The 13,755-nt window shown below is 32.2% G+C and overlaps 1 protein-coding gene across 4 annotated transcripts; it reads left to right on the top strand.

Moving 5' to 3' along the window:
* The first annotated feature begins 1,873 nt into the window (after nt 1-1,873).
* On the top strand, nt 1,874-5,107 carry LOC107870153 (glycine-rich protein A3). Of its 4 annotated transcripts, none has more exons than XM_047395572.1 (4): nt 1,916-2,088; nt 3,845-3,893; nt 3,983-4,302; nt 4,678-5,107. In XM_047395572.1, exons 3-4 carry the CDS (start codon nt 3,996-3,998, stop codon nt 4,923-4,925), a joined length of 555 nt encoding a protein of 184 aa, XP_047251528.1. In that variant the 5' UTR covers nt 1,916-2,088; nt 3,845-3,893; nt 3,983-3,995; the 3' UTR covers nt 4,926-5,107. The 4 variants fall into 4 exon arrangements, with proteins under 4 accessions (XP_047251530.1, XP_047251528.1, XP_047251537.1 ...); XM_047395577.1 differs by having other exon boundaries at nt 2,047-2,147; XM_047395574.1 differs by lacking the exon at nt 3,845-3,893 and having other exon boundaries at nt 1,874-2,088.
* The last annotated feature ends 8,648 nt before the right edge of the window (nt 5,108-13,755 follow it).

Genomic DNA, 13,755 nt, shown 5'->3' on the forward strand with positions numbered 1-13,755 from the left:
TTTTTCCTTTTTTTAATCTCAATTTATGTGACATAAATATAATCTCGATAATTAATTATTAAAGTAATTTTAATTTTTAATTATTGTGATTTATAATACTATTTCTTCTATTTCAATTTAACTGTTATTGATATAATTTCAAAAGTTAACTTATGTGGCAGTAATATAATTTCGATAGTCAGTCAAATGTTTTATTTTGACATATCGTTTTGTGTCTATTTTATGAAATATTATTAATTTTCTAATGCGATCATAATAATTAATTAGAAGTGATATAATAAAATCACGATTGAAGCAGCGAAGAACTCATGTCTTAAATGACTTATAATAACTAATTAGAAGTGATATAATAAAATTACTATAAAAAAATACTTATGAAAAAAGCATAAATAGGCATCATATAAGACATTAAGTTAATTTTAAAAATCAAAAGTTAATTTATTATTTTTTGTCAATTTTATATTTTTTATTAAATATTATAATTTTTTTAATACTTAAATAACCTATAGTAATTAATTTGGAATGATATAGTAACATTACGATTGGACCAACTGAAGCAGGCAACACAAGTAGACATGTCGATTATTTTATATTTTTATTTAATATTACAGTTTTTTTAATACTTAAGCAACTTATAGTAATTAATTAGGGGTAATATAGTAAAATTATGATTCAAGCAGCTGAAGCAAGCAATATAAGCAGGCATGTCTAAGACGTGTCTGCTTATCCCCACTTATTCTATACTAGACATTAAAGCACGAGCCCAATATATGTTATTTTTTTATCTCAATTCATGTGGCACAAATATAATTTAAATAATTAATTATTAAAGTAATTTTAATTTTAATTATTGTGATTTACAATACTTTTTCTTCTATTCCAATACACTGATATAATTTCGAAAGCCAACCTATGTGGCACTAATATAATTTCGATAGTCAATCAAATGTTTTATTATGATTTATAATACTTTTTCTTCTATTTCAATTTAAGTGACACTGATATAATTTTGAAAGTCAACCTATATGGCACTCTATAATTTCGATAGTCAATCAAATATTTTATTGTGATTTATAATACTTTTTCTTCTATTTCAATTTAAGTGACACTGATATAATTTTGAAAGTCAACACATATCATTTTGTGTCCATTTATGGAAATTATTAATTTTCTAATGCAACCATAATAATTAATTAGGGGTCATATAATAAAATCATGATTGAAGAAGCAAAGAAGACATATCTTCAATGACTTATAACAACTAATTAGAATTGATATAATAAAATTACTATAAAAAATACTTGGGGAAAAAAAGTATAAATGAGCCCCATATAAGACATTGAGTTAATTTAAAATTTTAAATATTAATTTATTATTTTATGTCCATTTTATTTTTTTTTAATAAAATATTATAAAATTTTAATACTTAAATAACCTGTAGTAATTAATTAGGGTTGATTTGAAGCAGCGAAGAAGACATGTCTTAAATGACTTATAACAATTATTTAGAAGTGATATAATAAAATTATTATAAAAAATACTTGTGAAAAAAGCATAAATGGGTCTCATATAAGATATTAAGTTAATTTAAAAAATTAAATATTAATTTATTATTTTATATATGTTTTATATTTTTTATTAAATATTATAAATTTTAATACTTAAATAATCTATACTAATTAATTGAGAATAATATAATAAAATTACGATTGAAGCAGTTAAAGTAAACAACACAAGCAGACATGTCGAAGACGCACTACTTATCCCCATTTGTTATGAATTGTAATATAATATAATATAATATAATATAATATAATATAATATAATATATGAGCTTCTTCTTTAGAGAAAAAAAAAAAAGAACATTAGATTGGTGTTAAAAAGGAACCCACAAGTCACAAATTACTACTGCTGAGATATTGTATTGTTGGTTTTTTCTTCTTATCGGTAAGTAGCACACGTCATTTACGCGTCTAAGTAACGCGTGGAATCATTGAAATATCTCCCCTTCAAATACTCTTTTCATTCCAAAAAAAAAACAATAGAACTTTGCTAAACGTTGGCTCAAATTTTCAAGGAGATAAATCTGTAAGAACCCTTCTCCCCCAAATGCCCGGCCCCATTGATTTTTTTCTATTTCGTGTGTGGTCCGTGCATAATGAGAGCTTTAGTGATTTTTTTTTTTTGCTAATGGTTGTTAAGCCATGCATGCTTGAATGATCTGAATTACTAAGCTGATGATCATGACTCTGATAATTCAAGATCTGTTTTATTTTAATAAATTATGACTTTGATTTGTTTAATGTTTTCTAGATTTGGGTTTTGGTCAAAAAATGGGAAATCAGAGGATTTGGCCATTTGGGGTGAAAGGGGTTTTTATTTCTTGAATTTTTATTTGCTGTAGAGTGATCACCGACTAGAGATTAGATCAGCTTTTTTTGAACTGACTTTGATTATTGTTTTCCCTTGTGACATTTTTTGTATTTGTTTCGATTTGGAAAAACAGAAGATTTTGTTTTTGCTGTTTTTTTCGTTTTTGAGCGTTTATTTGTTGTATGAGCAAACCAATTAGAGTTGGACCAGCTTCTTCCGAACTGGTTGATTTGGTTCATGATCTTTTTTGTTTAGCTACTGAGTGATTCATTGGATTTGAACATTTGCGTTGTTGAATTGGAATAAAAGATACTTTATTTTCTGCTTTTGGGTTGAGAATTGTCCTTTTCTGAAACTGAATTTGGATGCTTTAGCAAATGAGGACTTTCCTCTTGCATGATTTTGTGGAAGGGAGTAGAAACATTTGTTTTATTATTACTGTGGTGTTTGCGTTAGCGTTAGCGCTAATTCTACGGGATACCTAACACCTCTCACCATCAAGATGTAGCAGCTAACTTTGTCCACCAAGACTAGAACACATAGGTAAAAATCATCTAGTATATTTTGCCTCTACCTGAAACCTTAAGGTGCTCCACTCACTTTATTGACTATTAGCCACTTTATTGACCTCTACGTAGCACCCTTGGGTGCAGAGAATAAAGACCGGTAGTAGAGTTCTGTCTTTTTCGGGAGTACAACATAAGTGTCTGTATAAACAAATAGTCATACCAACTTAGATTCCAAAAAAACAAATCATGAATCTTTGGTTGTAGCTCCTTTTGTTTCATAATATTTAGCCAACTTCTCCTTTTTTATCATTCACCCCCCAAAAAAAGCCTTCTCCTTTTTCCTCAAAATACACTTGGTTCCAACTTATACAAAAATGCAGAGATACAAAAGCATTTGTTGTTTCTAATCTTGAAGAGGTGAAGGGTTGTTTTTGTTTCTAAGGGGGATCTGAAAACTTAATCAGGGAGGGATGTATATGAGTTTTGAATTTGATGAAGAGAACGACACTGCATAGAAATCCACAAAAAAATTTATGTCTACCCTCTTCTTGTTTCTTGTACTTGCACTTGCTCAGAACATATTAGCTGGCTTCCTGCAATTTCGATCTTAACTTGTGTTAAATTTAACATTCTCCTACTTCCATAGATATGAGCTTTATGTTTTAAAACTAATAGTACCTGTCCATTTTATGGTCCACCTTTTCTTGTTTGTTGGTGTTCTAACTGCTGACTGTATGTCCTGTACAACAAGCTCAATCAGTGCTTGCTAAATCGTTAGGAGTGCTGATATGAGCTCAAATTAAAATATTGGGTGCACAAAATTTATCTTTGACTGATTTTGAGCTAATGTACTTCTGTCTTTCTCTAACTTTTGTACTATTCTGCATCTTCTTGATGCCAGTAATGCAATTTCTTATTACTTCATCAAAATTTTTTTTGTCTTTGACTGATTGATTTTTCAGAAAGCATTTTAGGTTTTGAAGTTGAAAAAGGATTTATTAATATCCTGTGGTTAGTAGTCTCTATCATCAGAAAATTTGTTCTATTCCTTGTAGTTCGCGATCGATGTAATGTGCCTAACAAGTATTTATCTGTTTTAGGTACTGGTGAAATATGGGAGGCGGTAAGGATAAGGATGAGTCTTCGGATAAGGGACTCTTTTCCCATCTTGCGAGTGGTGCGGCTGGTCATTTTGCAGGTCATCATAGTGGATACCCTCCGCAGCAAGGGTATCCTCCTCAAGGGTACCCTCCGCAGCAAGGGTATCCTCCTCAAGGGTACCCTCCTCAGCAGGGGTATCCTCCTCACGGGTACCCTCCGCAGCAGGGGTATCCTCCACCAGGAGGTTACCCACCTTCTGGTTATCCTCCACAACAAGGATATCCTCCACAAGGTGGTCATGGTTCTTCACACCATTCAGGTATTATTTGCCCCCAAGTTTCTTGGAACTGATGACTTGTTAAAGGCTTCACTCAGTAATTTACAAGTTGTCAACCCTCATTCTCCCTAGTCCCCACCCCCACCCCACCTCCCAAAGCACACCCCAAAAGGATACTGGCTAATTGGTAGCACCCTTTGGATTTGTCTAATTAAGTTTCTTTGGTGGCAATGGTATCTTTTCAACAACTAGATGCAGGAAAATATGAACAGTTAATATGTCGTGAGCATTGAAACATTGAATATAGTTATAGTTCTGCTTGATAATATCTCAGGCAAGACTTTTCTGATCATGGACTTAATTGACAAGTTCTTCATTATTAACTTTTACGCTGTTTTTTGCTTTTTTGCTTTTCAGGGCATGGTGGTATGGGGGCAATGTTAGCTGGAGGTGCTGCAGCTGCTGCTGCTGCCTATGGTGCTCATAAGATATCCCATGGATCTCATCACATGGGACATGGTCACATGGGACATGGTATCCCTGGTTTCCCATCTGGAGGCAAGTTTAAGCATCACGGAGGCAAGTTTAAGCATGGAAAGCATGGGAAATTCAAACATGGAAAGCATGGGATGTTTGGAGGAAAGAAATTCAAGAAGTGGAAGTAAAATTAGTTACAGCATCAAAAACTTCACCTGACTTTACAGTGTGCTAAATAAGACAATACTACGTGTTATTATGGCCTATAGGCCTGTGAGATCTTGTCTTTTTATATTGTATTTTCAATACTGAATTGAGTGACTCTGAAGTTTAATAGCCCCAGATGGGCCTAAACTTCTCTTATTTCCAATCTTCTGTATTTGCTCAATCACTGCATGTCCAAACTTTTTTGTACAGTATTGCAGTACTAACTCCATGATTGCAAAAGCGCCAGAGCTTTTCTTTCAAGTCTTGTTTTCAATTGTTTGTTTCTAATGCTAAGTTAAAGGTTATGAAGTAAAAATTCCAGAGTTATTTCTAGGCTTGTTTTCTTATACTCTGGATTGTTAGGGTGTGTATTTGGTATGGACGAACGTTTTGATTTTTTCATGTGTCAGTATGTTTTAGAAAATATTCTCTTTTAGGAAAACAAATTTTTACAAAATGAGGAAAGTGACTCTTTTTTGAAGTACATTCGTAGGGAAAATATGTTCTATAAGTGATGTTAAAGTTCATTATATTCTCTTCCTCAACTCTAACCCCTTGAGCACTCCCACCATCGTCATCCTCAAACCCTCACTATCCACTCAATTACATCTAATAATATTTAGCTATATTACATATACATGTTTTTGGAATAATATATTTCTCCTTATTTATCAAACACAAATCAATATATAAGAAACTCACTTATTTGATGAATATTTTCCTTCATGTCAAACACGCCCTTAATGGAGAACTTTGCGAGGAAGAATTTCTTTTGGTTCTCATTCCCACTTAAAAGCATGAATTAAGGAGAATCTATGAAAAGACATTATCATTTTTTATATCATGAATTATTGAGGGCTTAATGCTTGACAATCAACTCTTTAAGAGCTCCCTCCTATATAAAATGTACAATCATCATCAAATTCTTTCTAGCTAATACCATTAACTTTTATTTTAGGCTTATTATTCTAAAGTGTATTTGTTCTTCTAGCTCCGACGGTTGCATCACAGTCATCATCAGGCTACATTAATCACTTTATTTCAATTAATTTATTTCAGTTCTTGTTTATAGTATTGCCCACTTCAATTACTTGTTTTACCTGAGCAATTAGATATACATATCGTTTGAACGAATAGATTGGAGTCCCACTATGGGGCTAGGATAATTGTCGTATTGATTTGGTCTCTCTAGACTCTTGCTAACAAACATTGTTTTGTGAAGCGATGTAATCCACCGATTAAATCGTTGGAATTGGAAATAGGTGATCAAGTTAATATCAACGCCAATCCTATCAGAGACAACATCACAAATAATGAGGTTGGTCCGACCACTGTGAAAAATAGGTAAGAGGATTTTTGACATGATTAAACCAAATAGAACGAAGGTAATAGTGACTAAAATAAAATCACAATTTTGCGAGTTTCTTTGCCATATTGGATACGCACAAAAAGTAATAATGATTTTGCAAAAGGATGTCACAACATACCCAGAGGTACCACGAGAGGAATTGTCTGACCATACTAGGGTCGAAGATCATGAAGAAAATACTATTACTACTCCTAACAACATAAGTCATCTGAAATCATGAAGTGCCTAATGACACTGACTAATTAGATAGACCGAAATGAAAAAGAGTTTCACACTTGCATGGATCAAATTCTAGGGGCTCTATGGATCTTGAAAGTTCTAGATTAAGGAGATAGGTGTAACTACCGTTCCCACCGAGCATGGCTCCAAAATTGATTCCCAAATGATTCAAAATGATGTACATATTCTCAAAATATGACAAGTCAAAGGACCCTCAAGAGAATGTAACATCATACACATACGTTTTACAAAGTAATTTGTTTAAAGGCTTAAGTCATCTGCAGCATCTTAAAGTTATCGGCAAAATTCACTTAAACATCTCAACTCAGCCTTCTACCTATTGAACACCTTTTCTTGTTTAAATTTTACACCTATTTAACATTTTTTATAATCAAACAAAAAATGTAAAGTGTATATGATACACTCACGTGACATGTCATTAAAAGATGACATATGGCACCGAGATCCAAAATAATCATTAAATAATAATTATAAGTAAAAAAAAAACTAATTTAAACCTAGCTAAACTTGCAGCCGCAGTCCCATGTCTATCTTCTTTCCCACTCCGTTTCTTTAACCAATTAAATCTCCTATTTTTTATTTTTGTTTTCTTGTTTTAGGATCTCTTTTGTTCTTTTTATAATTGATTTAGGTTTAGATTTAACTTGTTATAAGAAATGGATGAGGAAGAGAAATGTATGGATGTTGCGGTAACTCCATTGTTTCGGGTAAAGTAAAAGCAATTGATCAGTGGTAACTCCATTATTTCTGGTAAAGTATAAGCAATTGATCACCAATTAAAATAGCATTATAATAATAGGGAGTGAAAATACAAGTACAAAAAAGGAGATTACACAGACTAAATTGGGAACTTCAAGAATTATCATACTCCATAGTGCAAATATTCCAATTTTTACAACTGGAATCTTAGTAAATGTTTAGCTAGTACAATTAAATGAAAGAGTAATACTAATGAAAAGACTATGGTATGTTATTTTTGGTCCTAAATTCTTGAACCTCTCACTAAGCGCGAACTTGAGAAAATAATTTGAACATAAAACTTGAGAACCTGGGATCCCAATATAGCCCTATTTCATCACCAACATTCAATATGTGATCATTGAACAATCCTGTACACGATAGCGAATAAGCATCAGTGTACAACTTCCTAAAGCAAACATTTCCACCATCATACTTCTTAGGCTCATTCTCCTTTGTTATATCCCACACATTAACACGCATCCCGTTCTCATTTATCACCAAACTTTTGGCCACGTCTAACGTCCAATATCGAAGAATGTACTCAAACGACTCAAAAAATGGAATCACTAGGTTTCCTAGAATGACCTCATCACGAGTAATTATTTTCTTGATCTGCCATGGATTTTCAAGATTGATAGTTGGAGCAGGGTATATGTCTCTTATCTCCACTAGTTCTTGAGTCGCTACCCATGGAGTGTTGTTAACTTTGCACGCTTCTTCTTCAACTTTTGATGGAAAGAAATTATAAAAAAACGTCTTCTTCATGCTAATTAAAGACTTTTGATTAGATGTTGAAGAAACTGCCTGAAAGATACAATTCCCCAAAAAATCAATGTAACAAAATATGAAGTAATATCTCTATTTATAACTGCACAAAACTTATTTCCGAATCTTAAACAAATTAGGTTTTAATTTTTAATCCAACTTTGAGCGGGAAAAAGAGAATGTTTTTTTTATAAAATTGATTTTTGAACAATTAATACACACAGTAACTATTTTGAAATTTCGTCTTTAAATTTTTCTTTGACCAAAAGTTTTAGATTAGATTTTAAAATTTAATATTTGTTTGACCATAGATTTTGGATAAACTTTTGAAGATACGTCTTTAAATATTTCTTTGACCGTAAATTTTAGATTCAAATTTTAAAATTTATCTTTAAATATTTATTTGACCATAGAATTTGGATCAATTTTAAAAATTTGTCTTTAAACATTTCTTTGACCATAAATTTTAGATTAGAATTTTAAAATTTATCTTTAAATATCTTTTTTGATCATAGATTTTGGATTATATTTTGAAATCTATCTTGGAAGAACTTTCAATTTCTTAAAATAAACAAGTCTTGGGACTTTCACACAAAACATTATTCCCTTCATTTCAAAATAAGTGATACTTTTAGCTTGAAAACATCATTTAAGAAAAATCACTCAGTCCTATAGAATAAGAACTGTTTACTATCTTACCCTTAAACAATGCCTTGAAAAAAAAAGGAGAAGTGGCACTTTAATACTCACCTTATCCCATATTAGTTGGCCATCTTGCGAAAAATAGTTATCTCATATTAGTTGCTCACCATACTAAATTAAGAAAACATTAATTAAATTTTCTCATTTTTCCTTGCAATTAACTATTTTTGAAAGTTTTCAGACTTATTTGTAAAGTTTTCATGAAGTCTTTTGTCATGATCTAGGATTAGGACTTGGATGTAACAGGCACCCGAAATCATTAAGCCCAGTATAATCTCTTAGCATTCATAATTAACATTCAATCAAAAGGTGAGAAGACATATTTCAAATCATAAAGGCAATTATGAACGTGACACCCATTTCGTATATGCTTAAATTATTAAAAAATGAATATGGTGAAATTCCAAAGTAGCTGAAACATCTTAAAATATTTGAAAACAGACATCTATATAGATCTATGAAGCCTCTGCATAATATGACAAGGTAATTATATCGGGAAAAGGCCCTGGTTGTACCATAAATATTGAAATAATTAAGGTATAGACATCATATAAACTATGCCTTATAGAGAATGGACGACTCACCAAAGTTGAAGCTATCTCAAAGAATCCTAATGTTGCATAAAACTATGAAAAAAATGCGTTCAAATCTACATAATGGAATTCGACAAGTACTGATATACAATTTAGGGATAGTATCCGGGGACTGTCAGTTCGACGAGTGCTAGTATGCGACCCAGGGGGAAAAGATAAAGCAGTTTATAAAGCAAGTCATAAAAGTCTAAACATAAATTATAATAGAGAAAGTATGGGATAAGTGATTCAAAAGCATAACACATAACCTTTTATTAAACTTTAATTTTGAACTATGTAGTTTAACCAACATCAAGTAACCCACAATGTATATGGGCCTGATCTGCGCCAAAAAACGGGGGTCACAATCCACGTTTGTCGCATGAATTAAGATGTACATAATTTGGCCATTATAATATCCTCAAAGAGGGAAACATCATAAGGTTTTCCCATTAAGGAGTGAACGATCCCTATGTCAGTAAAACATAGATTTCAGGCTTTGAGTCATGAAGACTTACACCTTCTCGGTGAACTACATAGTTTCCTTTCGGCCCAATTCATTATGTCTTCATGAACATTTACTATTTGACATATAATAAGTATCTCATAGGGCAATAGTTATATTAATATTGTCATACCAATACTTGCAAGTCATATATATTATGCCATAATCTTTCATATATTCGTTAAATCATTAACCCCATCATTTTTTAATACTTACAATAAACACATTTGAATATCCCTTAAAGACTGAAGATTTCACATTACATATCAATGTTGTAATAAATCAAAGGATGTAGTAATTTCATTCTTTCACCAAAAATCAAGTTTAGAATAACAAAGGTAATTTGAAAAAGAAACATCAGTTCTTGACCCCAACATATCCCAATATAATTTCATAATAAGAAGATTTCATAATTCAAGTAGTAATCTCAATTCTCAAGTTCAAATAATGATTTAACAACAATTTCGTAGAAAAGGGGTTTGCAAGCTTAAGTCAAATCATCTTTCAAAACTCATTATCGAAACCCACAGTCACAATTCATTTATGTACAAACTTTTGTAGTAGAAAACCAACCATTTATAGATTTGGTTGAAAAGGGGTTGTTCAACATACCTTCGACAAGAATTTTTCAATAACTCTTGGAATTGAGAACTCTAGCTTGAAATCTATAGAACCCATTGAAGATGTACTTGAATTGAATTTATCCCATTTACCCTTGATGTTGAATTTGATTATAAAATATTTAGAAGAAACTTTAACCTTTGATCTTCTTGAAACATTAGGGTTTTAGGAATTACGATAAATAATTCTATAGGAAACGTTTTATGTAAGGTAGGGACATGTAATATCAACAAAATTCATGTCTGCCTATTTGGGCTTTAATATACATTTAGAGTCATAAAATAAGATCTTTTGAGCTATATAATGATGAAAAAATGTGTGGGATACATTAATGGTCGAAAAAGGACATCAAGGACTAAAGAAAATAGCCAAGCGTCATGTGCGAGGACATCTTCTTTGGGCCTCGCATTACAGAGATTTTCTAACAAGGCCACTGGAAGGCCTGTGGTATGGGTGACGCATCACGCAGCTCCTCCTACCGTTTGGTGGTACGGCACGCCTGACATCTCTACCTCTGTATTTTTTCAGTATTTTTTCTTTTAAAATAAGGGGCAAGACTATCATTTCACCCCTTGTAACTCCCCAAACTTATTTTTAATCAACCTAAATCATCCCACATCCCCAAAAATTTATCCTAAAACATTTAACTTTCTATCTTTCCAAAGCTCAAGAAAAGGATCTCTTAAATCTCCAAGCTCTAAGCTTCAAGATTCAAGCTTTATCCAAGAATCTCTTCAATCTTAGGTACGTGGGTGTTTAGCAAGGATATCCTTTCATCCTTGTGCTCAAAAGTGTTTTTTTCCTTAATGAATTTTAAAGCTATCAATTAGGGTTCAAACCAGTTATAACCAATAAATAAGGTGATAATTCTACAATACCATTATAAATTTATCAAGGATATCCTTTTTGCCTTATGCCCAAAAATGTCTTTTCCCTTAACAAATTTCAAAGCTAGCAATTAAGGTTCAAACCCAATTATTATGATGTTAAATTTCATATTCCTACAAGGTTTTGTTGATATATTGTTACTAAATTTATAATGCTATCGTTGAATTATCATCTTATTTATGGGTTTTACTCATATTCTACGTCTTCCCATCTCTTTTAACATTATGTTCCATGTTTTAGTAAGCATTACAGTATGTTGACATGACATAAACTACATATAACAAACTTAGTACCACAAATTTAGAATTATTATGAAACTCATGTATTTGACTCATGGGTATAGAACATGCACAGAAGCATAGATGGTTTTCAGACCTTTAAACTAATTTTGCAAAACTCGTGATGAGCTATATTCAAAAATGAATATTGTAATAATTTTGAGAGTAGTATTTAGCACTGTGAAAATACGGGTTCAGACTAAAATCCAAATTCTAAAATAATATGCCATCGTAGGTTATCATGGGGGTCCTCTCAAGTTAAGACTATCCCTCTTTTGCCCAATAGTGGGTCCATAAGTGAATTCATGCCAAATCATGGTTATTTATCCATGGAAAGGTATAGAAAACACTTCCAACCATAGTTATAAATTGGCTAGATGTTGCTCAAATGGGGCATGTTAGTGAAAAGAAACTCCCACAGTATATTGGTTTTAGAAATCGAAGTGTAAAAACTCACTGGTTTAATTAATCATGCTTTATTGTTTCATACTTATGATATTTCTATTTCCATATTTATTTATGAAAATGCTAATTCTTTATACACTTAACATGCATGTCTTCACTTTACAACTTATGTTATTTTTATGTTTTGCATGCAACCCTATATACTCAGTACATTGCATAAGCACTGTCCACATACTCTTTGTGTTCTATATCATACTATAATGTAGGCCATGGTCTTTGTCCTTAGCATCACGATTAGTTGGTATCACCTTTGCCTAATTTTCATCATTTGGTGAGTCCCCATGTTCTGAGGACCGATGTTTATGAATTACTTTGAGTAGTTTAGTTTATGTTTAATTTAGATTCATGATTTTTGGGTCATCTAGGGTTTTCCCCAGTGACTCTATAGTATGTTAGAGGCTTGTCTAGACTTAGTAGACATTTTCAGATATCAGTATTGTTGGGATTATTTAATTTAATTCATTTCAGACTTACGAGTTTACATCTTCAACCTATGTTTTACTTAAATTAGTTATGATTCAATGTTGAGTAGATACCATGGGTTAGCTTCGAGGCTACCTATATTATGAAGCACCATGTGACAATCAAAGGGTAGTCTCATGTCATTACAAACTTGATATCATAGCCTAAGATTTAAAGTGTCCTAGGAAGTCTGAAAAGCTACATTATATAGAGTCTTATTCATGGGTGTGAAATGTGCCACACTTAGGAGTAAGAGGCTACAGGATGTTATTAGAAATCTTCCCTCCATTTATGATCTCTATCATGTTTTAGAATTTAAATCTATCTCTCTTCTAATTCGTGTTTTTCCCATAAGAGAAAATATCTCATAGTAGAGCTTACATTCACAAAAATGGAAACCAGCCAGTGTCACCACCATATGCAGATCCTTTGAATGAGAATGTGTCCCATACTAAGTTTTAAGCAGCCTTCTAAGTATTGGCTCAGGATGTACTGTGCAGGTTAATCAGCAGACAATAATCCCAATTTAGCAGAATGGTAACTTAGCCACTGCCAGGATTCAAGATTTTTGAGGATGAATCCACCTAAATTCTTTGATTTGAAAGTGGGTGGAGAGTGTGGAGTTGGCATCATATCAGTTGAAATATATTGCTCATGAGTGGTGTAAGAAGTAAAGGGAAGATAGAGTTAAGAATAAAACATTGATGGACTGGAATGTTTTAAGCTAGTTTTTTGGACAGGTTCTTTCCTCATGAGATGAGGGAAGCCAATGTACAGGAGTTTATGAATCTCAAACAAGGTTCTATGTTAGTGAAGGAATACTCCCTTAAGTTAACTCAGCTCTCGAAGTATGATATAGAGATGATGACTGATATGAGGGCTTTTATAAGTAATCTTATTGTTATTGTTTCTAAATTGAAAATCAAGGAGTGTAGGAATATCATGTTAATTGGGGAAATGGATATTGCCTTATCGATGACCCATGCTGAACAGATTGAGATAGAAAAGTTGAGAGAACTGGAGAGAGAAACTAAGAAGTCTAGGATAAGGTAGTTTGAGTTTAGTAAACAAAAGTTATATGGGGAAAATTGTTCACAATTTTAGAACCATTAGTCAGCCCTTACACCACCTTCAACCAGTGACCCCACAACCAGGTCCAAACAAGAACACTGGGGAAGAGCACAAAGTTTCAGGTCACAGCAC

The sequence above is a fragment of the Capsicum annuum genome, chromosome 1 (assembly GCF_002878395.1).
Source record: "Capsicum annuum cultivar UCD-10X-F1 chromosome 1, UCD10Xv1.1, whole genome shotgun sequence".
NCBI classification, from domain to species: Eukaryota; Viridiplantae; Streptophyta; class Magnoliopsida; order Solanales; family Solanaceae; genus Capsicum; species Capsicum annuum.